The sequence below is a fragment of the Gossypium hirsutum genome, chromosome A11 (assembly GCF_007990345.1).
Source record: "Gossypium hirsutum isolate 1008001.06 chromosome A11, Gossypium_hirsutum_v2.1, whole genome shotgun sequence".
In the NCBI taxonomy this organism is placed as follows: Eukaryota; Viridiplantae; Streptophyta; class Magnoliopsida; order Malvales; family Malvaceae; genus Gossypium; species Gossypium hirsutum.
Window position 1 is genome coordinate 120605462 of NC_053434.1, and position 26503 is coordinate 120631964.

The window sequence follows — 26503 nt, forward strand, 5'->3', positions numbered from 1 at the left end:
TGATAAAGTAGAATGGATTGTAAAATCAGGTTGGGTGAATTTGAAAATTATCAAAAAATTTATACAAACAAATTTCGTATAAAAAATTTGAAGACAAATTAAAATTTTTATATGTTATTCTTCTTTTAAAAGTCTTCACAACTTTAGGTTAAAGAGAGAAAAAGAAAAAGAAAAAGAAAATCGAAACTAAAAGTGAGAAATCACAAACTTTGAATTTTGTTCATTTCTTTTCATTTTTCCAAGATTTTTTTTTTAAAGTTTGAAATTGTTTTCAAATATATAAAATTTTAGGAAGTTGTTTTCCTTTTTTTTTTCTCTCTTTTTTGAAAGATTCCAAAATATTTTTTAATATAAAAAATGGCTTTAAGAATAATTTCTCATAATATTATCGCATTACTTATAAATTAGAATTTTGGATGATAATTTTCCTTATTTTTTTACTTTTAATTTGACTTAAAACGAGCTGTTATCACCCTTGTTGATACACGGTATTAACAGAAGAAGCCCCCCTCTTAAATAGAGTGTCTAAGGTTACTTGAATCATGGGTATTTTGAGTTGGATAAACGGATTGAATTTCGGGACAGATTATTATATATTTTATTATAATTGTATAACAACCCTTAATCAATATCTTTATTTATTAAGATATATTATAAAATATTTCAACATGATTATTAATAGGACATATGTCAAGTTGATAAAATTTCAAAACTTCTCAAATTAAAATAAACGAGGCGGACATAAATGTTAACATAATTAATTCTAAGAGTTCCAAACTGAAAAAATAGGAAAATGTAATTTTTAATTTTTTAAATTACAAAATTAAATTTCAAACTTTTCCTAGTAAATTTATAACAATTCACTAATGTAAGTCGACGCAAATTGTGTAAAAAGAATTAATGTATGGAAAAAAATAAGGCATAATATCAAATTTAGTCATCAATGTTTATATTCATTGTCAATTTAGCTATTATTCTTTTTTTTAAAAGTAAATTTGACCCTTAACCTTTTAAAAAAAATCAATTTGACCATAAACCTTTCAAAAAGAGTTAAATTGTTGATGTTTTTAATAGAAATATTTTCAAAAAGAGTTAAATTGTTGTTGTTTTTAATAGAAATATTGACTAAAACGTTAATTTTTTAAACATGGTAGCTCGAATGACAATCCACATGTATTTCACGTTGCTTTTTATGAACTTTTTGTATTTTTTTAAATTTTAAATATTTTTATTTTTATATTTTTAAAATTATTTGTTGACATGACATATAAAAGACAAATAATGATATGTCAGCATAAAAGTACATGTGGAGTGCCATGCGGGTTGCCACACCCACATCCTCAACATTTTCGTTAAAAAAATAATTTGACTCTTTTTTGGAAAGTTGAGAGTCAAATTTAACTAAAAAAAATAACAATGGTCAAATTAACAATAAATGCAAACGTTGAGGACTTGAGGGTTAAAAAATTCAACGTTCAATGTATCAAATAATTAAACATTATATATATATATATCTTTTTATATTTTTTATATATTAAAGTTTTTGTGAATATATTATCTATTTGTATTATGTACGGGTGAAATTAAAAATTTTTAACAAGCCAAATTAATTTTTGAAATATCAAAATATAAATTTTATTATGTATTAATTTATAATTTCATCATTTTTTAAAAGATTAAGTAAAAAAAATTATTTTGTCAAAGCATAATTTTATTATGTATTAATTTATAATTTGATCATTTATAAAAGATTAAAATTATAATTTTTCATTTTGAGGACCAAAGCTCCTGTTTGCCCTTGTATTCGCCCCTCATTATACATACTAAATAATTATATATACCTAAATTATGTTAATGATTAATTTATAAATATAAAATAATATGATATTAAATCGAAATCTCATTAATAAAAATAAAATAAGGTGGAACAGTATAAAACATGTGGAGTTACACATATATATCCAACATGTATGAACGTGAATATTTTCAACATCAATGCAAACAAAAAACAGAATGGATAAGACAAGCCAATATCCATATAACTATCTCGTTTCGTTACCATCCTTATTAAATGTTAGAAATAACATGAAAAAGGTTACATCGTAACAATGCGACATTCATAACATAACATAAATGGATGATTATGTAAAAATCTACTTTGAAATAACCACAAGAATAAAAGTAAATCAAAGAGTTTCTACTGTAAATAACATAATAGCAATAGAAAAAGAGTACATAATTTATTCATAGTAATGAAAACCCCAAGTAACCGACAAGGGCTTGAAATTACACCAGTTTCATTGGTCATACACACACACATCAAGAACTTCCAGCAGCCTCAAACAGTTGTTTTACTTTGGTGATATAATCCCCCATTGCTTCCTCCTTTGATTTCCCTGTCAAAATGCCAAAAAACCCAAAGTCAAATCATAGTTTTAGTTCATATATTTCGAAACCCTCTGCTATCTGATAGTCACATTAAAGCCCCCAATTAAATTCAAAGTCGAAACTGATTCAAACCCCTAAACAAGAAATAAAGCTCTTCTAAAGTTGCTTTCTTTCTCCACAAGATTCCAACACAATATTGGTAAAAATATTGTGGAGGTCCCCATATGAGAAGTCAAATTGCATTTTATCATTTCTACTAAAAAAGAGCAAATTAATCTTTGTAAGTTAAATAAAAGAACAAACCAATCATTTGTATCAAAAATTTCATCCTTAAAAAATGGTGTGGCTGTGGCTGATGAAATAATCCGACAATGACACGTGACGTGCCACATGTACCTCATGTTAATGTATATAGACCAGTTTTTAATTATAGAAATGGATGGAATTTTTTTTAAAAGAATGACAAATATGCCCATTTTTAAGTAAAATAGACAAAATACAATTCAACTCCTAGTACAGTAGCCTCCATTGTACTTTTACCCCTACAATACCTTACTTAAAAGGACATCGGATTGAACAACTAGTTATTACATACCTTCAACAGCCTTCCATGCATCCCACTTGTACTTTTCCCTCATGTTGAACATTCCAGGACGGCCTTTTTTATAGACAAAAATACAAAACACCATGAATCCCTTTACTATATAGTGACTAAAAGAATATGATTAAATGAGTTATATATATATACTAACTGGTATTCACTGGTCCAACAGTAGCTTGCTTGTACAGTCCATAGAGAATGAGCATGTCATCATTCGAAGGGGCGGCCGGGAGGGTCTTAACTTTCTCGGCATGCTCCTCGAATTCCTCCTACAGTCAACAACAATCAAAGGGATTAGATTGAAGTGAAACAATAACATACATGCAGTGATCTAATTACGGTTTTAATCTCTTCATTATACTGAAATTCGAGATTTATAATTAGCAAATCTGAACTGATAACACCCTTAGTAGCTGCAGATCACATTCAAACAATAACAAATTTACATACACTTAATAGAAGAGGCTAAAACCATAACCATAATTAGATCATATCTAGTTAGACATTTGGATTTAGGGGTTAGTTTAGAAATTCAAAAATCCCCAATTAGACGTATCAGTAGATTCAAGTTGATTGGCGTTAGATCTGGGATCCGATATCTGTAATTGTAATTCATTCACAAAAAAACTTCCAGATCTAAAGGTAATCTACTTCAATTGACTTCATATTAAACCTAAAATTCTCCCCCCCCCCAAAAAAAAATGCAGATGCAGTTCTTTGGGGTGAATGAATGAATAGATAATCAGAACATAAAACCATAAACACAAGTAAACTAATTAATTAGATTAGATTAGATTATGAATGAAAGTGAAAGGAAAAAGTAAAGAAAATCAGACCTTCAAACCCATAATTTTGTGAGCGATGGATTAAAAGATGGGTGAAACTATGGGAAAGAGAGAGAGAGAGAACAGCAGCTTCTTGCTTTCAGTGTGTTTCAATGGATCCAAACTAGCATGTTATTTATAACTGTAAACCCCTGCCCATTAACACGTGGTGGGTAGACTTTGAAATTAAGTGTACTTATACAATTTATTACTATAAATTATCAAGAAGATGAGGATTGAATTCAACTCGATTGATATTGGTATTGTTATTAATGTAAAAAGATAGAGGTTTAAGTACTTTAAAGTGCATTATTCTTTCGTTTAAGAGTTTGGGAGAGACTATAGATAATTCTAAGTATTCTAAGGGATGAGGTAACAAAGATTAGATTCGTGCCAAACAGCTGTGAAATTATTAATGTGACAAATTTATAAAAAAAACAATATTAAAATTAAACATGTTCTTAAATTAAGGTTAAAATATGTTGTTTTTGTATTTTTTAGAAATTTGAAATTTAATTTTTGTAATTGTATTTTGAGGAATGCAGTTCCTTTACTTTTCAATTTTCAAAATTTAAATATTATTGTTTCATTTTAGTTATATTTTTATCGTAGAAATAATTTATCGAGATCTTTTTATTTTTATCAATTTAGGTACTTGAACCTCTTTTAGAGTATTATCATTAGTTATTTATTGATCTTCTTCATTAGTACTTGCCTTTATAATACAACTATCTCGAGTGTTTACTCATTTTCTTTTACTAGCAGTTTTACCTCTGGAACAAACTGGTTTACTATGCTTTAGGTGAGACCTACTTTCACTTGCACTAGTAAATTGTCCTACAAGGGCCTTGATTCGATTCGGAGTATTTTCAGTTGGTATATAAGATTAAAATTATCTGATAATTTATTTACAGTATTTTACAAATGGGCTACCTTTTAAATTTCTAGTTCACATTGATTTGGTTAAAGATTTATATGAGATGATAATGATGCATTCCCTTTAATTTCCTTTACCAACTTGTTACTTTTTCCCCACAAATGTTGGGAACATTGCTTCATCAAAACAACAATCAACTAATCATGCTATAAATAGGTTTCTTGTCATTGGTTCAAACTATTTAACTATAGAAGGGATTCGTAGCCAACATATATTTCCAGCTTTCTTTAAGAGCTCGTCTTTGTGCGTTGCAATGGGACAACTGGAAGATATATTGCACATTCAAATATTATAAGACAGGAAATGTTTAGTTCTTGATTAAAACTCAATTGCAATGGGAAGAATGTATGATAACTTATTAGTCCGATGCATACAAGTACTGCAACATGTAAAACAGCATATCCCCAGGTTGAAACATAAAGCTTTGTCCTCCTAAGTTATGGTCTAGCAATTAATTGAAGGTGTTTAACGAATTATTCTACTAAACCATTTTGAATATGAACATGGGCAACAAGCCTTTCAATTAATATTCCAATAGACATACAATACTCGTTAAAAGCCTAAGATACAAACTCACCGGTATTATCAAGACAAAATTGTCTAGATTGCATAAATTTAATTATTTGCACAAGTAATTTCGCAAATGTCAAGTTACAAGTTTACAATAAACACGCATGGGACCATCTTGTAAATGAATTTATCAAAACCAGGAAATACTTAAATGATCCACATGATAAGTTAATAGCCCCACATGTATAAACTTGAATGCATTTCAAAAATGCAAATGACTCCAAATCAATTTTAACCAATGTTGGCATGGTACTTAATTTACCTTGAAAACAAGCAACATATGAAAAATTTCGAGTTAAAAAATCTTTTGATTCTTCAATGAATGATCATGTGAGTTCTTAATGATTTGCTAAATAATAAATAAATTTGGATCTGTAATCTTCTAGTTTATTGCAACATGTGTTTCAATTATATTAATAATTGTTTGTTATGATTTTCATTTCTAGTCTCAACATATTATCTATTTCGACGACTTTTTTAATACGTAGATAAAAACGATACATATCTCTAATAAGTTTTTTTCTCCGGATAATAATATTATTACTCTTCTAGAGCTTTGATATGATATTAATATTTGCATCACACGTTAATGGAGATGCTTCAACGAGGATTTACACGGCTAGAATATTCAACCTTATACAAGAAAGGACGACTACTTTTAAGCAAAATAGTGATAATAACATATTTAAAAAAAATTAAAAGGAAAGAGTGAGAAAAAAAATATAGATGAATAAGTAATATAATTTTTTTAAATAAAAAAGACACAAATTCAAAGAATTAGTCACAATAAAATTGATGGGAATCTATATTAATTATGGCTTAGTGAATATCCTCTTCAAATAAAGATCGAGTATGATTAAATAGGTCTTCAAAAATCGAAAAATTATTAAGATTACTATAAACAATTTTAGCCATGCAATTTGCTAATTTGTTATACTCTTACGGGACATGTTGAAACTTATGTTACCAGTCTTGCAATAAACGAAGCTCAGAAAAATTATTATCACCCATATAAATAGATTGTCACTTTCTGTCACAATTTTACGAAACTTTCTTTCCAAGATAAACTGAGTCGTCAGGTACACCGACCTTCATAGCAAAATCAAACTGCCAGCCTCCTGTCGAATCCCGAAGAATACTACCAATAGCAGCATTAAAATACCGTAACGAGATTGTCCCAACGGTATTTATAACACAAAAAGTAAATAATAATAATAATAATAATAACGATAAAACTTACAAAATTAAAGAAATAATGAATAAATAGTGATAATTAAGAAAAGATGAAGAAATTACTCATCTTCAACAAACATACACAATAATTACATTATTATTTATAACAAAAATATTTTTTTTCCTATTTTTAAGACACATATTTCTCTACATCGAGATGAGTTGCAGAGATTAAAGATAAATGGCGGAGAAAACAATGAAGAATAAAATACCCAAAAAAATCAATGAAGGGTATATTTAATGCAGACAGCTAGATGTTGGGACTAATTAAATTGTATAATACTTTAATGGATATCTATTGAGTGGATGGCAGCTGCTTATAATTTCGACCCCATTTCCATTTATTTTCTAATGAATTTTAAAAATTATAAATTTATTTTTTTATTTTTTTAAATTCTTAATATATTTATTATAACAAATTCAGTAAGTAATCTTCTGCGTTCTGTAGACCCATTAAATGAATTTTGATTTAATATATAATGCTACTTGAAACTTATGATTTTGGATAATTATCAAATTTTAATTTTGATTAGTTAAAAGAGAAAAAAATATGTAAAAAATATATTTATCAAACGGTTATATTAATTAGTTCATGTTTTGATTACAATATTAATGCAGGAGAATGTCAGTTCGAATGCGTTGAAGCACATTATCTTTCTATTTATGGGTTGAGGAGGGATTATAGGTAGTTCTAGATATTATGTCAAAAATAGCAAATATGATTAGAATCTATAATGAGATTGTTAAAAAAAATTAATTGTTTATCTTACAAGACATTTCGAGTTCAAATTACATTATAATTAAATTTTTATTGATTTATTATATGAAAAGATAAAAATACCTTCAAAAATATAATTTATTTTGTATATGAAAGAGTGTTTTGGTAATTTCATATTTAAATTCATGCTCAATTGATTCATAATATCAACTCAATAAAATACTTCAAATAAGTATAATAGTATAGATAGATGTAGCAGCGAAGCCAGGGGACTAGCAAGGGACTCCCCTTGTGACACCCCTAATTTGACCCTAGTCGAAAAGTGGTTTCGGGACCACAAAATCGAGTCATAAAAATAATTAGCCGTCATATTTTATGTTTATTATATGTGAATATGAATGTGTGAAAGTTTTAAGCTTCGACTTAGTAAATTGCATGTGAATTTAGTTAATAGGACTTATGTGTGACATTTTTGAAATGTGATAGGTTAATCTATAAGGGTCTATTAAAGCATGTATTGAAAATAATGGTTTTGCATGTCAAATTCCCCACTTTAGAGGAAGTGGCCGGCCATGATGGTATGGGATACAAAATATATGCCTTTTATATTAATAAATTAAATGTTAAATGAATAAATAATATGAAATATGAACTTATATTAAAAGAAATGGGTGATAAAAACAAAGTTGGTTCATCTTTTTCTTCCTCCATTGCCGTACCTAAAGAAAGAAAAGAAGAAATTGAAGTTAAGGCATTTGGTCACCTTTAAGTGGATTAAGGTATGTTAATGCTCTATCATTGAAAATCTTTGTATATTTGGAGTGGCCATCAAGTATAGAAGCTAGCTCATGGCAAATGTTTTTGTAAAGTTATGAAGATGACATTCGGTCATGGATGTTTGTATTTTTTTGATGTCGTTTTTGATGCTTTAGGGTATTGAGGGTTGATTATAGATGAGTTGAGCTTGGTAAAATTAAATGTTTGTGGCTAAATTGCTTAATGACAATCGGCTATGTTGAAATGCTAAATTAGTGCTAAATTGTAAGTATTTAAATGAGTGTTAGCCGAAATTGAGCCTATGATATTAATTAGAATTTGTGAAATTTATGCATTTTGTGGTCCAAGTGTGATAAGAACCATACGGTTATGGCATGTAAGCATGAAGATTTGTGGATGATTTAGAATTGGCCTAAGTGTTTTAGTCATTAATATATATGTATATTGCCGAATGTATGCTTAAGGAATTGGTTAAGTACATTGTTGTTAAATGCTTGTTGTTTTTGTATAATTGTTGCCTAGCTACTAAATGAACTTAGGGTATTATGGATAAGTTTAAGAGTGGCATAATTGAAATGAAGTTTGCTTGGGCCAAATGTGAACCTAAGTTTTGAATTACAATTGATGCTTGTTAGTTAGTTGATGATGTCCTTTGATAGCCCTTTTGATATTCGGCCATTGTTAAGGAATTTTGAATTGGTTATAAATTTCTATGTTTTAATTAGCAAATTGAATTATTGAAGGTTGAGCTAATTATATATGCATACGTTTTATATGTACATTAATTTCTTAGTCTATGTTATTCGGCTATAATCGTCATGGTAGAATTTTTTTTTAATTTGTAAATTTGTTAATCATTAGCTCAAGAGCATCAAGGACAAAAGTCGGAAAAAGGGACGACAAAACTAAGCGAATAGCCGTAGAATTATAGTCGTCGACAACTTTTAAGGTAAGTTTCTAGCATATAAGTTTAGTTATAATGAAGAATGATATGGAAAACGGCATATATGATATTATGTTTTAAATATGTGAATGAGAACTTTTCAGAGTAAATTGTATAAATCTGCAAGGGACAGCAGCAGTAGCGTGTATTGGAAAATTTACCATAAATTGTGGGAGTTGAGTTAAAGGCTGAATAAAATATGTAATCAAAGCTTATTTAGTCTAGTTTCTTATAAAAGAGACCGTGGAAGCAAAGAAATCTCCTATAAAGAGATATTTAAAGTTGTGTGGGATAGTGTCAGAATGACTCTGAAATCCCCTGTTCTGTTTTTGGAAAATCATTATAATTTATACAAAAATGGTTATAAGATAATATTTATATGCTTAGACTCCTTAATGAGTCTAGTTTCAAATGAAATCAAATCGAACACATTATGAATTCTGTACAATGAAAAATTTGATTCGTAGTGAAGAGTGGTCAGATTAGTCAAAAGTGAAACAGGGGAAACTTTAAGAAAAATCTGGTATTGATTGGCCAAACCTAAAATTCTGGAAATTTTATGAATGGAAGATATACGAGTCTATATTCAGGGAAAATTAACGGAAAGTGATTTGGAGTTTTGTAGCTCCAGTTATAAATAATTTAGTGACTATTGCTCAGGAAAACAGCTCGTAGTGAAAATGTGATTTTGTTGTAAACATGGATAAAACTTATTTTAGTTGCTCATAAGCTATTGATTAAACTCATACGTGAATTCTAAATCGTGATATCGTAAAACGATATATGAGTGTTAGACGGATCTTTGATATTAAAATTTGTGAAATTGTAAGTTATGAGTATTCGAATATGAAATGATAGTATGGTGTGAAATTGAATTATTCATTGGAAAATGATTGATGTAGATTCGGCCAAGACAAAGTGTATACATGATAGTATATGTGGAATGTGAAAGTATATATATATATGTGATAAGGCCTAATGGCCGATGTGATGAATGTGAAAGTGTATATATGTGATAAGGCCTAATGGCCGATGTGATGAATGTGAAAGTGTATATATGTGATAAGGCCTAATAGCCGAAGTGTATATATATGTGATAAGGCCTAATGGCCGATGTGATGAATGTGAAAGTGTATATATGTGATAAGGCCTAATAGCCGATGTGATGAATGTGAAAGTGTATATATGTGATAAGGCCGAATGGCCGATGTGATGAATGTGAAAGTGTATATATGTGATAAGGCCTAATAGCCGATGTGATGAATGTGAAAGTGTATATATATGTGATAAGGCCTAATGGCCGATGTGATGAATGTGAAAGTGTATATATGTGATAAGGCCGAATGGCCGATGTGATGAATGTGAAAGTGTATATATATGTGATGAATGTGAAAGTGTATATATATGTGATAAGGCCTGTGATGAATGTGAAAGTGTATATATATGTGATAAGGCCTAATGGCTGATGTGATGAATGTGAAGGTGTATATATGTGATAAGGCCTAATAGCCGATGTGATGAATGTGAAAGTGTATATATGTGACAGGGCCGAGTGGCCAACGTGATGGACGTGAAAGTGTATAAATGTGATAAGTCCCGAAGGGCATTTGTGTCAGTACTATATCCGGGTTAAAACCCCGCAGGCTTTATGCGAGAATATTATCACTGATTAATGTCCGTAGGCTTCGTACTCGTACTATATCCGAGCTCTAAAGACCCGATAACTTTGTGTTGAGATTACGTCCGAGCTAAAGGTCTCGCCGATAATCCGAGTAGAGGTTAAAGCTATAAGACTTCGTAATAAGAATTGCTTATAAATATATTCAATGCGAAAGGTTAAACAGGTATGTACTCCAAGTTTATATGTGAGCTTGATTTGCACTAAATCATAAGGTAGTTATGTGATGCATACGAGAGCAATCTATGAGACTATTCCTATGATTATGTGACATCGGATCAGTGTGAGAGGTTATGTGAAATCATACGATATATCTATGTCACATGAGCTCACTTTTATGTGAAAGTTTATCTGCCTATTGTATATGATGAGATGTGCATATTCGGTAAAAGGATGGTATGCCCGAAGGAAGAGTGAAATAAAAATACGAACAACTATGTTATAATTTGATTGTTATCTGTTGACACTGCTTAAAACTTACTAAGCATTGTAATGCTTACTCCGTTTACTCTGTTTCCTCTGTTTTATAGATCTCATTGCGAAGCTACAGGCTCGGGGATCATCAGCAACTAGTCACACTATCACTATCCATTGTTTGGTACTGCTACGTTTTGGATTATCTTATGGCATGTATAAAATAGACTAGTAGTGAGAGGATATTTTGGTTAATGTATATAAGCCATGCGAAAATGGCATCTTTTGAATGTTTACTTAGAGAAGTTCAAATTTTATCCCTGGCTGTGCTTAGTACTTATTTAAATGAATGATCTTTATTTCAAGAAAAAGTTCAAAATTTTACTGTTCTGACATGAGTTACAAGTCCGGTAATGCCCCTTACCTATTTCGGCGACGGTTACGGGATAGGGGTGTTACACCCCCTCCCCCCTAAATTTAAATTTTCACTTTTTTTATACTTTTATAATTTATAAAATTTTAAATTAGTATATAATAAAATTACACTTAGTTCTCGATAAAAAATTAATTTAATCTTTTAAATATTATAAAAATATACTATTAAAATGATAAAATTATATTTTTATTATTATACAAATATATAACTTACTTCCATCCCTCCCAAGATTTTTTAGACTTCACCCTAAATAGATAATATATCAATAAATGAATTTTTAATTAAAAATAAAAGAAAGCATTATTATATAATTTTTTATTTGATAAAGACACGTCACACCAACTATTTAAAAAATGAATAAATTTAATATTTTTTATATTAGATAATTTTTTATATATGTAATAAATAAACAATACTATATTGGTGTGGTTGTTAAAAAATGTGAAAGATTAAATCAAAATTATACAATAATATTATAATATACACAATTTTAATTCATTGATCAAAGATAAAAAATAATAATAATAAACTAATCATCCAAACTTTTTTTAGGGCACTTTTATTTTGGGACTAAAATGAAATTCCTACAATTTCGTTAGTCAAATTTTAGTGTGCTCCTATTGTAGTCACCCACGTATTAAATCTCTAATAATGATTAACTGTACATGTCATATTATATTTACACTTTTATTTTGGTCACTTAACTTTTAGGTCGCTTTCATTTTGATTAGCCAAAAAGATATTTTTTAAGTATTGATCAAAATGAAAAAAAAAGAATTAAAGTGAAAAAACAATAAAAACTAAAATAATGCATTAAAAATTGTCAAATAGTATATATTTACCCTCTTGCAGAAAGTTTTAATTTTTTTTCAATATTAAAATATTAAATTTCAAAACATCAAAATTAATTAAATAAATTATTAAAAACTTTTATCCCTTAATAGTTTTAGTCAATTTACAACTATAATATTGAAATTAATTAATTTAATCTACTAAAATTTTAAATTTTATTTAATGTTCTCAAATTAAAATCAACTCACATAATTCATATTTAACAAAAATCTCATAGTTTTTCACTTCTTTACCTAAAAAAAAGAAATAATTAATTTAATTAATTAAAAGAATTTTCCTTTGAAGATTTGACATCATATAATAAAAAAAATTATGTTTTGTAAATAGTTATTAAATATTAGTTATTTAATTTTTTTTTGTTAAAGATAATTCAAAAACCTATTTTAAAATTTAAAAGATTAAATTAATTAATTTAAATCGTTGACATTATCAAATAATAAAAAAAATCAACAATTTATTTAAATTATTTGATGTTTAGATATTTAAGTTTTCAATATTAAATTTTTTTAAAAAAATTCAAAATTAAGATAAAGAAGCACAATTTGACAATTTCATGTATTATTTTAAATTCTACTATTTTTTAACTTTAATCCTTAATATTTTTTTACCTCAATCAAAACTTACTTAAAAAAGAGATTTTTTTGATAACTGAAATGAAAACCATCTAAAAGTTGAATGACAAAAGAAAATGTAAATATGATATAATATGTATAATTAACTAGTGTTAAAAATTTAACACCCTAAAATGATGACCAAAGTAAAAGCTCTAAAAGTTTGGATTACCAACTAGGGACCTTGTCATGAGATTGGCAGATGAACCGGAAAATTACAAACTTGTCAATCAATGCTCTAAAGATCAAACCACCAATTTTTTTTATTTAACAGACACCATTGTGATTCGTGAGTCTGACAATATCAAATAAATAAATAAAATATACTAAAAATTTTATAAACCGATTCAACCATCTGCTTTGTCCTGGTTTCTCTGTTTTTACCTATTCCAAGCAATTCACTCAAAGGCCAAACTATGCCTGAACCAATATAGTGAACGATTTTCGGTTCAATCGGCTAGTCCTGTCTGGTTCCAACAATACAAGTGTCAATATATAAATTCAAATATGCTGTTAAGTCCCTATACTTTCATAAATTTTGATATTTAGTCCTGTACTTAAAAATTAAAAATTAAGCCCTCTTACTTTTTTTTTATTTAAAAATTTCAGTCAAATCATTAAAACACTATTAGTATTTCCTGTAAAAAATTTATCAACTTGGCACGATTAAGCCATCTCATATGATTGACAAAAACTTAACATGTTAACAAATTTTGACGAAAACTACCGAGTAAGAGTACTTAATTTTCAACTTTTTAAGTTCATGGACTAATTCGCAAATTTTATTAAAATACAAAGACAAACAGCATTTGTTAACCAATATATATAAAAGTTTATAATTCCACAAACATGATTATGTCGTGAAGCATAACACAGCCACGATATGAATACATGAATTGCTATAGATCTAAATGAAATCTTAAGAAAGAACCACCTCAAAACCCAGCGTAATTTAATATAGCCGCATGGATCTATCTAATACTACCGAAACATACAGCCATTATATAACTTAACAGTGTGTGTAAAGCAAAAAAAAAAAACCAATTTTATAATAAAATAAAAATAAATAAATAGAAATTAGGTTTTCAAAAGGTTGGATTTGGACATTTAAAAATTGTTAAATCTTTTCGAATCAGGCAAATCCATCCCTAAACTATTAGACTTATTATAACATAAATTAGAAACTAGAAACTAAGTTATGAAAAAGATTAGCAGTCAAACTGACCGTGGCTTGTTATGCATATGCTGTCTGTTTTTGGTCTCATGATGGCATTTCAATATCACCTCCACAGAATTTCCATGATCCATCATCTTGCCTTCTAAGGATATATCGGATCTTATATGTGCTGCAAAAATCGATAAAAAACCGAATACATCTCAGTCCGATGAAACAATTTCGAGTTCTAGAGTTGATGGTAATGCATTGGCAGGTAAAATGTAGAAAATTTTCCCTCAGCGTGATTTTTGAAAGAAAATTTTTTACAAGTACAAATACAATCCAAGTACAAGTAGGAGTAACTACAAAGTATAATGCACATATGGACGAATAACTGAAAATGATCCGGACTAAAAACCTACACATGCATAATTGTGCATGGTAGGACCCAAACTTAGGCAGTCAGGATTCAAGACTCGGGCCTCAGCCTTTGCCAAGACTTCGACCCCTCAGCACGTTTTTAAGCAGTGTAAAACTGTGGTAAAAAGATCTCTCCAGTCCCTCTCAATTTCAAAATATAGCAAATTGGTCCCTCTCAAAAAAATCGGAGCAATTTAATCCCAGTCAAATTCAAATGTAATCAATTAAGGACAATTAATCACATCGTTAATGTTTTCTGTCAATTCTACATAACTTTGATTGGTATAATAACAAATTGAGCCCTTAAAGTTCACACATTCCGTCAATTTGGTAATAATTTAACAATTTTAGCCTGCAACATTTATGTTAATGTGTAAATAGTGAGGCTAAATTTGTTGAATTTTTTAAAATCTAGACCAAATTGACAAAACATGTAAACATCAAGAGCTAAATTTGTTGTTATACCAATCAAAATTAATACAATTGACTGAAGACATTATTGTCATGATTAATTGTCCTTAATTGCTTGCTTTCGAAGCTGACAAGGATTAAATTGTTCTGATTTTTTTGAGAGAGATCAATTTGCTCAATTTCGAAATTAAGAAAGACTAGAGAGGTCTTTTTACCTAAAGTGCAACTATTATACATTCTGAGCTCTGAAAATAGAGTAACCCAACGTGTATTTGCTTACCTGTAATAATTAGGATTCTTTGGCTGAGACTCATCGACAAGCTCTGCTGCTTCCTCTAGGAGAGCCTCAATTTCAGCAATCTCCCCCCTGTGAATATCCAATAGAACGTCTGCTCGCAGAATGGTCAATTGCAGCAAAACAAATCTCCAATAACAACATCTAGTTTTCGCCATGTCAGCCAAAGCTTGCCACTGCAGACCACAATAATGTCAACAAAAGGAATTCAAAGGTTTTACACATCATGAATTCATAGTTAGTGTCTTGCAGATGTTTAGTTTTGAAAATCGAAAAATCTCAGAAATGATTGAATCTTGATTTTATTTTGGTTTTGATTTTCCAAATGTTTAGTTCAGACAACATTCATTAATTTTTTTAGACTGATCAAGCTCCCCCAAATTTTGACTAACACGTGATGTTCCTTTTCACCACACGAGGGAAATAAAATCAAAGAATAATTTCAGTATTTCCTTGCAGCTATTGAAATAGGCAGCTAAATCGCAGACGATTTGCTATCATCAATAATATCTAAAATCAGTTTCTCCAGAAGGAATGTTCTTATTTTCCAAAGAGTACACAAGTGGCACTAACTGATCAACGGTAGACACTCCTTTTAACATATGTTGCTTGGACCTAGATGTAAGTGTGGAGTATGGGTCTGTCTGACACAGGTATGGTTAGGTTATTCTAAGTTGTTCCATGTATTTGGAGGATCCTTTCATGTTCTCATGTCCAGGTGTCAAACAGGAGAACCGGACAGGGGTACTTCAACAAAAATTAAGAGCCTGAGCAACAGAGTTTTGACCTTTCTTATCCTCCCTTCTGAGGTTCGGGTGGTCAGGCAAGGATACAAGGGAAAGTTCATGTATCATCTTATTGTTAACATAACAAAAGCATGAAATTAAATGAGACCCTTCAATAGATTTTACCTGAATTAACATTGACTCATCAAGGGCTTCAGAGAGGGTATCAACCTGATGGTTAGGTCCAAGAGCTTCAGCTTTAATTGCTTGCCATTGCCTGACAAGAGCTTCAGCTTCTTCCACAGACATTTGCTTTGTGTCAACTTCCGTGATTGAAGTTGACAGGCTAGCAGGAAGGCAGGAAGTTCTTGCATTCCTAGCTTCAGAAGGGTTCATGAATTGAACCTTAACCAAATCCAAAAGTTTCTTTATCTTTACACCAATACCAACTGCCTTGATACGAGGAGAGCCTACATTATAATCCAAGAAAGAATCTCCCTTACTGGTAAGGGAACTTGTGTTCATATGTGGTTTACTGGAGGCCCATATTGACATACGCCTGACCCCACTTAAGTTCATTCCAGATAACTTACAGCTAGTTAAAACAATGCACCCTAATATAGCAACAAAAGTTACCCTTTCGGTGACATTACTTTGCGAAAACCAGCTTTCCCAAGTTTTATTCTGGTTTACTCCAAATTTTCTTTCCAACTGAACAGAAGATGAACTGACATTGCTTCCACCGCTATCGTCACCCATTACCAAAGGACTCTGCAAATCAGTTGGTCCTAATTGCTTAACAGCTGACACAATATGTAGAGAAGATTTCATATGGGGAAGGGAATCCTCAAAATCTCTCCTCTCCGATGCAAGAGCAGTAGGTAGTGATCTATGGCCTAGATTTGGGATGGTTTGAGGGGACCCTTTAATTTTCTTGCTCCTAGGAGCTCTTCTTTCACCGCCAAAATAGTTGGCCTGCAGACAAGTACATATGTTAGTACATCCTTGTTAATCTGATAACTCAATCATTGTGTTCTTACCAAAGAAGGAGAACAATCTCTTGTATCAGGAAAGAGAGAAAGCACAGCATCCTTCAGCCAAATTTCCTGATTAAAGTCAGAAGTCAGTTTAATATTAGAGAATGCATCAATCTTGATGATAAACAAGAACTTCAAAAGACATGATCCAACTAGTGACTGAATAATGACTATTTTCAAATGCACAACCTCACCAACTTACCTGTCTTCAAACATAAGACAAGGAATGAAGAAAAAATAAATCACCCCAGGTGCAAAAAGGTGTGCTTACTTGAGTGGAGACACTAATTTCTAAAGGAAAATTAATAACTACAGGATAAAAGCATTCCCTGTATTGTGTCTAATAGCTTAAAAAATATTAGAGATTACACCATTACAGTACCTAATGTGCTCCAAAAGACATGAATTATCACAAGTAATGTCCCTTTTTTGACCATTAATTTTTTATTCCCATAAATAGAGCAGAAAACGTCCCCTTTTGACCATTGAAACAATAGCTAACAAAAGATGAGAAAAACTTGAGAAACCAAAGGACACTAGAGTCAGGCATGCTTTTTCTCTACATTTAGCCTAGGAGAAGGAAAAAAGCAAATGCCTAGGCACAAAAGACATGCATCTTATTGAACACACCTTCCTGAAGGGGTGTAAGGAGCTTTGCTTGATTGACACTGCACCTTAGCACCTAGGTATGTGCACTGACAATGTTGTATCTACCTCATGGAATCAGCTACAAGGAACATTGTGTTCTTTTCAGAATCCTAATTAGGGTAATATCATTAAACGCTAAATTGTAAGTTTTCTCCTATCTCCTCATTGGAGTATCCTTCCTGCTTTTTGAAATCAACTTTCTCCATTAAATCATAGATTCCCAACAAAAGCATTTACAGACCTCTGTCCCACATAGCCAAACCACTACTCACACCTCCACGTTTTATGCTTACTACTGTTTCCACATATTCCTGAAGGCCCGTGTGCATTCAGAATCCTCTTTTTTTTTTTTTTATAAGCTCAAATATCTTTGCAGCATCCTCGTTTAACTATTTCCATCTTTGCTTAACCACCCAAAATTCAATAGCATAAAGCAATTGTGGTGTTATTGCTATCATGCAGAAGTCTGCCTTAAGCTTAAGAGGTATTTGCTGTCACACAAGTAAAATTTCTCCTATGTTTGCATGATTGAGCCAAGATACTAAAACAAATCACTTTGCAGTATATATCTTTTTCTCTAATTTTTACACTTGCTTCATTGCCAGTCCTTTACTGAGTGTTCATCTCATAAACTTTCTTGTACATTTAAAAAATCATATACCAACAAATTGATCAATCACCAAAGAAAATAGATAAGGCTCAAGGCTGACCCTTGGTTAAACTATGCTAGTGAGCAATGCTCCATCACCCCCTCTATTAATCTCTAAACAAGTCACTACATTATATGTAACATTCATTACCTGAAATAACACATCGACTCCCTAATGCTCCTAAAGTTCCTAAGCAAACATAAAATCACAATTTGATAGTCAATCCAAAATAAGTAATAATAAATCAAAAAGGTAACATCCAGAGTCAAAAGAGTAAAAATTAAACATATTTGATCCCCCAACTGTTGAACTTTCTACTCATTGCAATCTTAGATGCATAAGCAGGAAGATGATTTAAGACTTACCAGTGAGGAATTTATACTAGAACTGCTTAGTTTCTCCTTTCCTGTAATAGAATTTTGGGGAGCACGATTTGAAGTTGATTCAAGCTGTTGAAGCTTTTCAATAATCTCAGCCTCACTTCCCTAATAACCAACATATGAGTTATAAAAGTATTTCAATAAAAAAATGCTCCAGCATCCAAAGACACAAAACTTTCAACTTTTACAATATTTAAATCCAACATTAGGTAAAGGGAAGATATAAAATCTATACCTGTCCAAGAAGGAACAAGCAGAAAGCCTCCTCAAGCTTTAGATCAGTACCCTCGGATGTTATCAAACACTCGCATATAGTTTTTGCTTTGATAATCTACAAAATATAGTAAAAAATAACAACAATAACAAAGTATTGATAGAAAACAGTCTCCCCACCCAACCACTCCAAAGCAGAACCCCCAAGTTATTATTCAGAGACCAAGCAGAATGGAGAGATACCAGGTCAGTTTGCCTGCTTGAAAATCCAAGAGCAATATGAGCAATCAATGCCATGTAGAAACAGGTAAAATCAATTACAACCCTTTGATTCTGTGATTCAATTGATTTCTTATTCTTCCTTGCCATTGCAAAATTATCCCAGGGAAGAATATCAACTACTTCTGAGGCCAACAGCCGATTAAGAGCTTGGCTCAAGAAGCTTGACCAATCTTGGACCTGGCAAGAAGATTCCACATCAAGCCCCTGTCTGAGCAGTTCGCGCAGGGCAGCAATCGCTCCTCGTCGCCTGTCAGCATTTTCAGGTGATCGAGGCAAGCCTAATAATTCCAATGTGCATGCAGGTGCAAGTTCCTCCAAAGATTCTTCTATCTAAGAACCATAGCAAATAATTAATGTAAACAGAAGGATATTACTAAACCTTCAAGAATAAGGAGAGCACATAATTACAGACTGTCTAAATGTGGCACCTATCCTCCGACATTATTGCAGTCATCACTATGCAAAATATATTCAATTCATAGCCATCAGAAGAATTCATTAGAAATTTTGTATTGTTTGGCTCTGTTTACTTTTTTTTTTTTGGGTTACAAACAGTATGCTATTAACAATTATCATTGTCATTAGCACAGAAGAAACCAAGAGGATGCCTATTACTGATTAAAGCAAAGCAAGTTGTGGAAATCCTTGAATAAGTAAAATGAAGGCAAAAGCATAAAATAGAAACAACAATTACCTGAGATAACAACATCATTTGTTTAAGAGATTTTGTACTCCTCAGAAGACACTGAGCACGAGCAAGAGCTTCAAATCCTTCAGAGACCTTGTTCTTTTCGAAACCAATCTTTGCGATTGAACACTTCAAGAAAGCACCTATTATAAGAAAAGTGGGCATAGCAAAGTTGATGTTAAAGTTGGTAAAAGATGCTAAGCTCTTCACCTATTTATCTCACCTCAGCAAGTGCCATTGATAAAAGCAAATCATGAATATAGGGCTTAGCATCTGTACGCTGAATAGCTGCCCTCCCAACTTCGAGGACAAGCTCCTCTTCTCCAACCTAATACACAAGAAACCCATACCATATCAGTTCTATCCATCCAAGCAGAAAAAGATGCTTTTGCTACTTACTGTTTATTTCCAAAAGCAAATAAATAAATATGTAAATTTAGATGATATGATTTCTGAATAATAATAAGTTAAAATTTTAACTTTATTAATAACAAAATGTACAATTTTAACTTGATATGCAATAATTACATTTGATTATCTGTTATACTTGTACATTTCTAGCCATTCACTAATGTTTTATGAAAGCCTTAGCCTATTTAAAATTTTCTTAAACATAACGAGCAAATACAAAATCCCAGGTCTCATTAGCTTATTACCTTTTGCACTGCTTCCTCAAAATTTTAAAGCAAAAGCACAAAATAGAATGTGAAATCATACTTGTTTTATAACGACCAAATGACTAAAATATAACACCAATTCAAACATAGTGGTAACCATGAACACTATTTTCTTAAATTTAAAAACTTCTAGCACTTACTTTTACATTCAAATGCAAATCGAACATTATTTCTCTAAATGTTCAACAATATCACCCAAATACTCTAATTAACAATATCACCTAATTATAATAACTACAAATTAGAGAATCGCACCTCTTGAAGAAGGCAAACAGCAGCAGGCAACCAACGCCATGGAATTCGAAGAGATGATTTCGGCGGAATCTTCTCCTTCACATTTCCAGCGTACTCCGTTTCGAAAAGTAGCTTATCCCTCACATCCATCAGAATCTCCTACAACAAAGAGTGAAACGACACTGAAACAATAAAAAATATTTAAAAATACAAAAATAAAATAAAACGACTTCTTCGATCGTTTTACCTGACGAGAAACGACAACATCACTAGTATAACCATCATCAACCTCACTGCCCTTCAAATTCATTACCGACTTCACAATCTCATCTTTCTCAGCTTGACTCGAAACGCCGATCAGCTGATAACAACTAACCGGTATGTCAACAACCACGTTTCCAACGACGGAGGAAGAAGGAGAAGACAAAACAGGCGCCGCGTTGTTGTTGTTCTCCACAATGCCGACGCCACGAGTGTCGATAGCACCGGACTGAAATCGGCTTCTCACGGTAGGAAAACGGTAGCCGTTTGATTTGATTAGGGTTTCAAAACCTGAAACCTCACAGTAACTAGAGCTACGAATGAAGAAACAACAAGAAGAAGACGAAGAAGAAGGAGGAACAATTGGAGCCAACGTCAAATTACTCAGTGCCATTTCCCACTCCAAAAAAAAATGAAAAAAATTGGAAAAAAAATTGAAAATGGAAGCTTATTTGTTTACATGAATTAAATTTCTAACGGAATTATTTGAGTGAATTGCTGTGATTTCGTGTTTATGGATTTAGATTGCGTTTGTTTAGCTCAATGGAAAAATTGAAAAAAAAAAACACAAAAAATGATGGGTAAAGCTAAAAAGTGTTAATGCCGTCGGTCCGGATAGCGGTCCGATCTTTTTTGAAGGTTAATATTCGTTCGGTTTGGTTAATTTATTATTTTAGAAAATGTTTTATATTTAGGGATAAATTGCATTCAAAGTCACTAAACTACTAATAACTTTAAGTTTTAGTCACTCAACTTTAAAAAGTTATAAAATTTTCACTAAACTATTTGAAAGTTTTCAATTAAATCATTCGACTATTACGATCGTTGTTTAGTTTAGTTTTTTTTCTTTTACATAAAACAACTTTAAACATTATAAATCTGTGAACTAAAGCCTAAAAATCTTTATTTTTTGAGTTTCAGCACCAACTGTCAAATCAACTTAAATCTAAGATATATTTTTCTATTCGTTAATAGATATTGATTTACTCCACCTATCATTAAATCATCCTTTGAAGCTCGCTAATCAAATTGTGTGGATGGCTTGAATACCATAGCCATTATGTTAATATCCCCTCCCAAATGGTGGGTGCTCGAATCACTGGTTCCTTCAAGGAAATAGAAATGTGTAACAAGATGGCAGTTGGTGTAGTTCATTCTCGACAATGCCATGGCTTCGCCAACTGCAACCAATGCCTTTTCAACCTCGATGTTCAGTGCAGTTCATTCTCGAACATTGTTAAACACAAAGCACATGAGCATCCCCTTTTTCGGCAAGGTAAACAAATGCAGTGATTACACCGGTTATGGTTTCAGCTACACTTCGTTACCAAGTACAGCAATGCATAAGCACCACAAACACCCTCTTGATCTCACTTACAGAGATGCCATGGATCAGATATACAACGACATTTGTGAAGAGGACATCAGCCCGAAGCATTGGTTCTACTACTGCAGAGCATGCAGCTTTCCAGCGCACCCGAAACGTGCTTCGGTGCAATACCCGTACATCAGGTTCGGAAATACATACACGTATAAACTATATAAAAGGCAAAAAAATCTATAGATATTTAAACACAGTAGATAGAAACCGACATTTAAGATTAAAATTGATTGACGAAAAACTTGATTGATAACACCTTACCCTAAGAAACCATACATGTATGCATGTGTACAAAAAGGAAAAGGACATTGATCTGGTTTTTAACCAGTTAGTATAAAACACTTTCAGTGTTGCATATATAAACTATATATAAAGGCAAAAACAATAAGAAAAATTGAATTGAAAGGAGCAACGGGAGTTGGGTTCTTCAAAAGAATCATGTTTAACCTACAAATCATCATAGGGGGGGATAGAAATACGAAGAAAGGGAAAAGCCAAGGAAGAGAAAGCCGCCAATTGCGGCCACTGTTCGCTGCGAGATCTTGGCCGCCAACATGCTCCCTCCCACCACGGCCAGTGATGTACAGATGGTGTGTCCTATTATGGCTCCCACTGCTACCCCCACTGCATTTTTATGTGTTGCTAGCTGAAACAACAGAAAGAAAATTAGTGATGAAAAGCTTTCTCATAACTCTTTGCACCGATTACAGACCAGTTTTTAAAAAAAAAGGCTACAACAGTTTCAGCAGAATCAATCATTACAAGTATTGAACTGGATAACTAACTCAACAACTAATTCAATTCGATTGAACTAACTAATCAACCAGAATAAATCTGGAGGAGAACCCACACATTTACAAATGGTGAGACATGAACTTCGGATCCTAAACTTCTCAAGGCCTCAACCTTACCATTGAGCCGATGCTTCATTGACCTCCTTTACTGATTACATACTATTATCAAAGGGTTTTCACATATCAAATAATTTTACTTGTATCCCTCTAAATAAGCCAAAAACCTAAGGTTTTATGGTGTTGTTAACTCTAAAAAAACATAGGGTTATCAACATTCTGGTCTCTGTATATTACTTGAGAGAAAATAATAATGATATGGCTATAAAATTTGTTTTACAACACAAGGTTTAAACCTAACCCTAGATTTAAACCATAAAGATAATTAATAATCCTAGTCATCTTTTTATATCTAATAATATTAAATAAGTTCCTGCATCATTTTAGACTAGCATAGGTAACTTTTGACCTAAGTGCCAAGATCAAGGAGGTTCATTATTTTTATATAGCAACAGAGGTGATCTGCGATTTTTAAGATAACATGTTAGCTATTTTTCCTTAAAAACTTCTACTCAAGAACAAGAACCTGAAAATATGAGTAACCATTGGAAACAAATGAACAAATAGGAATCGTGGTAATAACTTAAGATCAAGGGTGGGAATCATCTTACAGCAATTGTGGCAATTTGGCTTCGATCCCCCCATTCGGCTAGAAATGTTAAAATAAATGACTGCATAGAAAGGAAAAAAGAACAAACACAATTCAGTGACAATAGATGATTTGAACAATGAGTGACAATAAACTACATGTAAATATTTAAGGCGGGGTAAAGTGGAAATAAAACCTCCAAAAAGATAGGTGTACAAAATCTGGTAAGAAAGCGCCGGTAATATGTCTTCCCTTGGCCAGTCTCAAGTTTCTCTTCTACCTGCAAATGCGAGTTAACCAAATGTGCATTCAAAAGTTCACATGCTATATGATGCAATCTTTAAATATAGTACAACTCATTAATATTAGATAGGTTACAATCCAAAGAATACATATGTATATGAAAGAATGTGCACCCATTACACATGAATAAGAAAAGCTCAAGATACTCTAAAAGAATTTACACACTTCCCCAAAAAGGAACATGCGCTTTTCCAACCTTCACAGTGTAGAAAACGGAGAAAGGAAACATTTTGGTAATCCGACTCACAAAATTACAAGTATAAACATTTAGACTGCCACAAAATTAAATGTCACCTTATTCCGGTTCTTTTATTGTGAGAAGCATCTCTTATACATGTTAAAATGGATGCATAAAAGGAAAGATCAAACTGAGAGTTAGAGAGACATACTTCTTCCATTTCCTTTTTCTGAGACCCCTTCGTATCTGCTCTCCAAGCAATGTAAAGTAACCGAAGCCCAAAAAATGCATAGAGAACTGTGTACCATCACAAATGGTTATAACAAAATGACCATACAATGAAGTCAGGAAAACGATAAATGCATGGCGAGCAAAAAACAAAATGAACACAAGAAACCTATTATGAAAAATTCATGGTACATAAACTAGGGGCAATAACAGTTTGATTTGGTTTTGAAGAAAAATTAGGTTGTCTCGGTTTTCTTGCTCAACCCTAACCCTAAGAATAACGTGAAAAGACGAAGTCAATATATATACCTGTAGCTGCACTATTTGTGTGCTTCCTTGATATCAAATTCGGCACAATCCTACCTAGTCCAGTGGAAAGTACCTAATTGGCAAGAAAAATTAAACACTAATAACATTATGACTTTAGCATAACTATCTTAGACAGTACCAAAAGCATTTTCATCCCACCATGCAACTGAATTGTATTCTATGGAACAGAAAAAAGGGGCAGGGACTTAAAACATTTCACAGGTCAAGAAAAAAAATGGGGACGGCTAACTTACAGTCATAACAAACAGGGCAGCTAATGCGCCGGATAAAACAGTTGACTTTGGGTGTCGCATAGCCATAAGAGCGGCTATTATAAAAGTTTCATCTCCAATCTGTCATTGTATCCGTATAACATATCAGTTATAAATATATATATGTGATGAATTTAAGTAAAATAGTTGGCAATGGAATAACCATTTGACATGTTTCTTAGTAGAAAATCTTCCTTTCAAGCACATGATAGTAAGATCAGTGGAAATCATTATCATTTTTCAAGTATGTATATATAGGGAGAGAGAGAACTCAATGCACAAACCTCACTGACAATTATCATGGAAAAACTTGCAACGAATGCATCAAGGACGCCGAGACCAGCTGGATCGAAACCAAGATTAGTACCTATGGAATCGGTACCGACCTTCTCGTCTACTACACCATTCTCGGAGTTCTTTGAAACAATCTGTACTCCCATAAATCAATTCATCAACATAATTCAAATACCAACACAAATTACAACATTTTTAAGAAGAACTCACAATTCCCAAGGATGAAGAGGTTGCATAACATTGTAAGTTGCAAGTTAAAACATGAAAATCTCAAAATGAAGCTAAAGTTTACGCTTTCATGTGAATTAAATTAGAAACAGTTAATAACTAAGCAATTAAAAAACAAGTTAAATAAATAATTCTCCACAAAATAAGACTAAATAAACCATTTGAACTCTATAATTTCTAAGTTTCCCAACAAACAACAAACAAACAGCAAAAAAAGGGGGGGAAGCAAACCATGCCGCGGCGGCCGAGATCTTTAATTGACCCATCAGATTCCTCCTTCTCAGCTTGAAAACCTGAATCCTAGTAAATTAAACAAACAAGTAAAACCCCATTTTAATTATTTACATAAATTTGAAAAAAAAAGGCTTTAAAATATTTTTTTTTAAAAAAAGTAAAAAGAGGGATGAATAATACCTGAGAAAAAGAAACGGAAGCGAAAACGAAGAAGAAAAAGGAAACAATGAAGAGAAAGCGAATTTGAGTGAAACCCATTACGAAAAATGAAAGAAAAAAAACTGGGTTTGTGAGAGAAAATCGAGGGATCCTGAGATTTAATCAAATGATTTTTTTTTCTTTCTAAAAACGTCAAAAAATTGAATCAAAGAAGAGAGATCTGAAACATGGGATAGAGATCTAAAGGACGGTTTGATAGAATGGAAGGATTCATTTGTGAGTCAATGAGATCGGAGAGAATGAAAAGAGAGAAGAGATGACGAGAATGGGGGAAGAAGATCTTCTCATGGAAAATACACACTAGCTGTTCTTATTGATTAGCTAAATTGTTTGGTTGAATGTAATGGAATAGAGGCGT

At 31.6% G+C, this 26503-nt stretch overlaps 3 protein-coding genes across 4 annotated transcripts; all 3 read right to left on the minus strand.

Moving 5' to 3' along the window:
* Window positions 1–2033: 2033 nt before the first annotated feature.
* LOC107963602 (acyl-CoA-binding protein-like) lies at window positions 2034–3925 on the minus strand. Its single transcript, NM_001426025.1, has 4 exons — window positions 3826–3925; window positions 3141–3258; window positions 2984–3046; window positions 2034–2396 (listed from the first exon to the last, which is right to left on the minus strand). Exons 1-4 carry the CDS (start codon window positions 3835–3837, stop codon window positions 2320–2322), a joined length of 270 nt encoding a protein of 89 aa, NP_001412954.1. The 5' UTR covers window positions 3838–3925; the 3' UTR covers window positions 2034–2319.
* A 9122-nt stretch (window positions 3926–13047) lies between these two features.
* LOC107926237 (plastid division protein CDP1, chloroplastic) lies at window positions 13048–21689 on the minus strand. 2 transcript variants are annotated; one of them, XM_016857031.2, is made up of 12 exons: window positions 21046–21689; window positions 20820–20957; window positions 20111–20215; window positions 19894–20016; window positions 19161–19529; window positions 18940–19035; window positions 18690–18809; window positions 17030–17095; window positions 16176–16964; window positions 15250–15440; window positions 14208–14328; window positions 13048–13449 (listed from the first exon to the last, which is right to left on the minus strand). In XM_016857031.2, exons 1-11 carry the CDS (start codon window positions 21451–21453, stop codon window positions 14244–14246), a joined length of 2490 nt encoding a protein of 829 aa, XP_016712520.1. In that variant the 5' UTR covers window positions 21454–21689; the 3' UTR covers window positions 13048–13449; window positions 14208–14243. The 2 variants fall into 2 exon arrangements, with proteins under 2 accessions (XP_016712520.1, XP_016712527.1); XM_016857038.2 differs by having other exon boundaries at window positions 13048–13445; window positions 21046–21686.
* A 977-nt stretch (window positions 21690–22666) lies between these two features.
* Window positions 22667–26503, minus strand: LOC107926251 (GDT1-like protein 3). Its single transcript, XM_016857051.2, has 9 exons — window positions 26107–26503; window positions 25924–25992; window positions 25455–25598; window positions 25153–25251; window positions 24899–24971; window positions 24573–24658; window positions 24077–24160; window positions 23903–23962; window positions 22667–23086 (listed from the first exon to the last, which is right to left on the minus strand). The coding sequence occupies exons 1-9, from the start codon at window positions 26182–26184 to the stop codon at window positions 22898–22900; spliced, it is 882 nt and encodes a 293-aa protein (XP_016712540.2). The 5' UTR covers window positions 26185–26503; the 3' UTR covers window positions 22667–22897.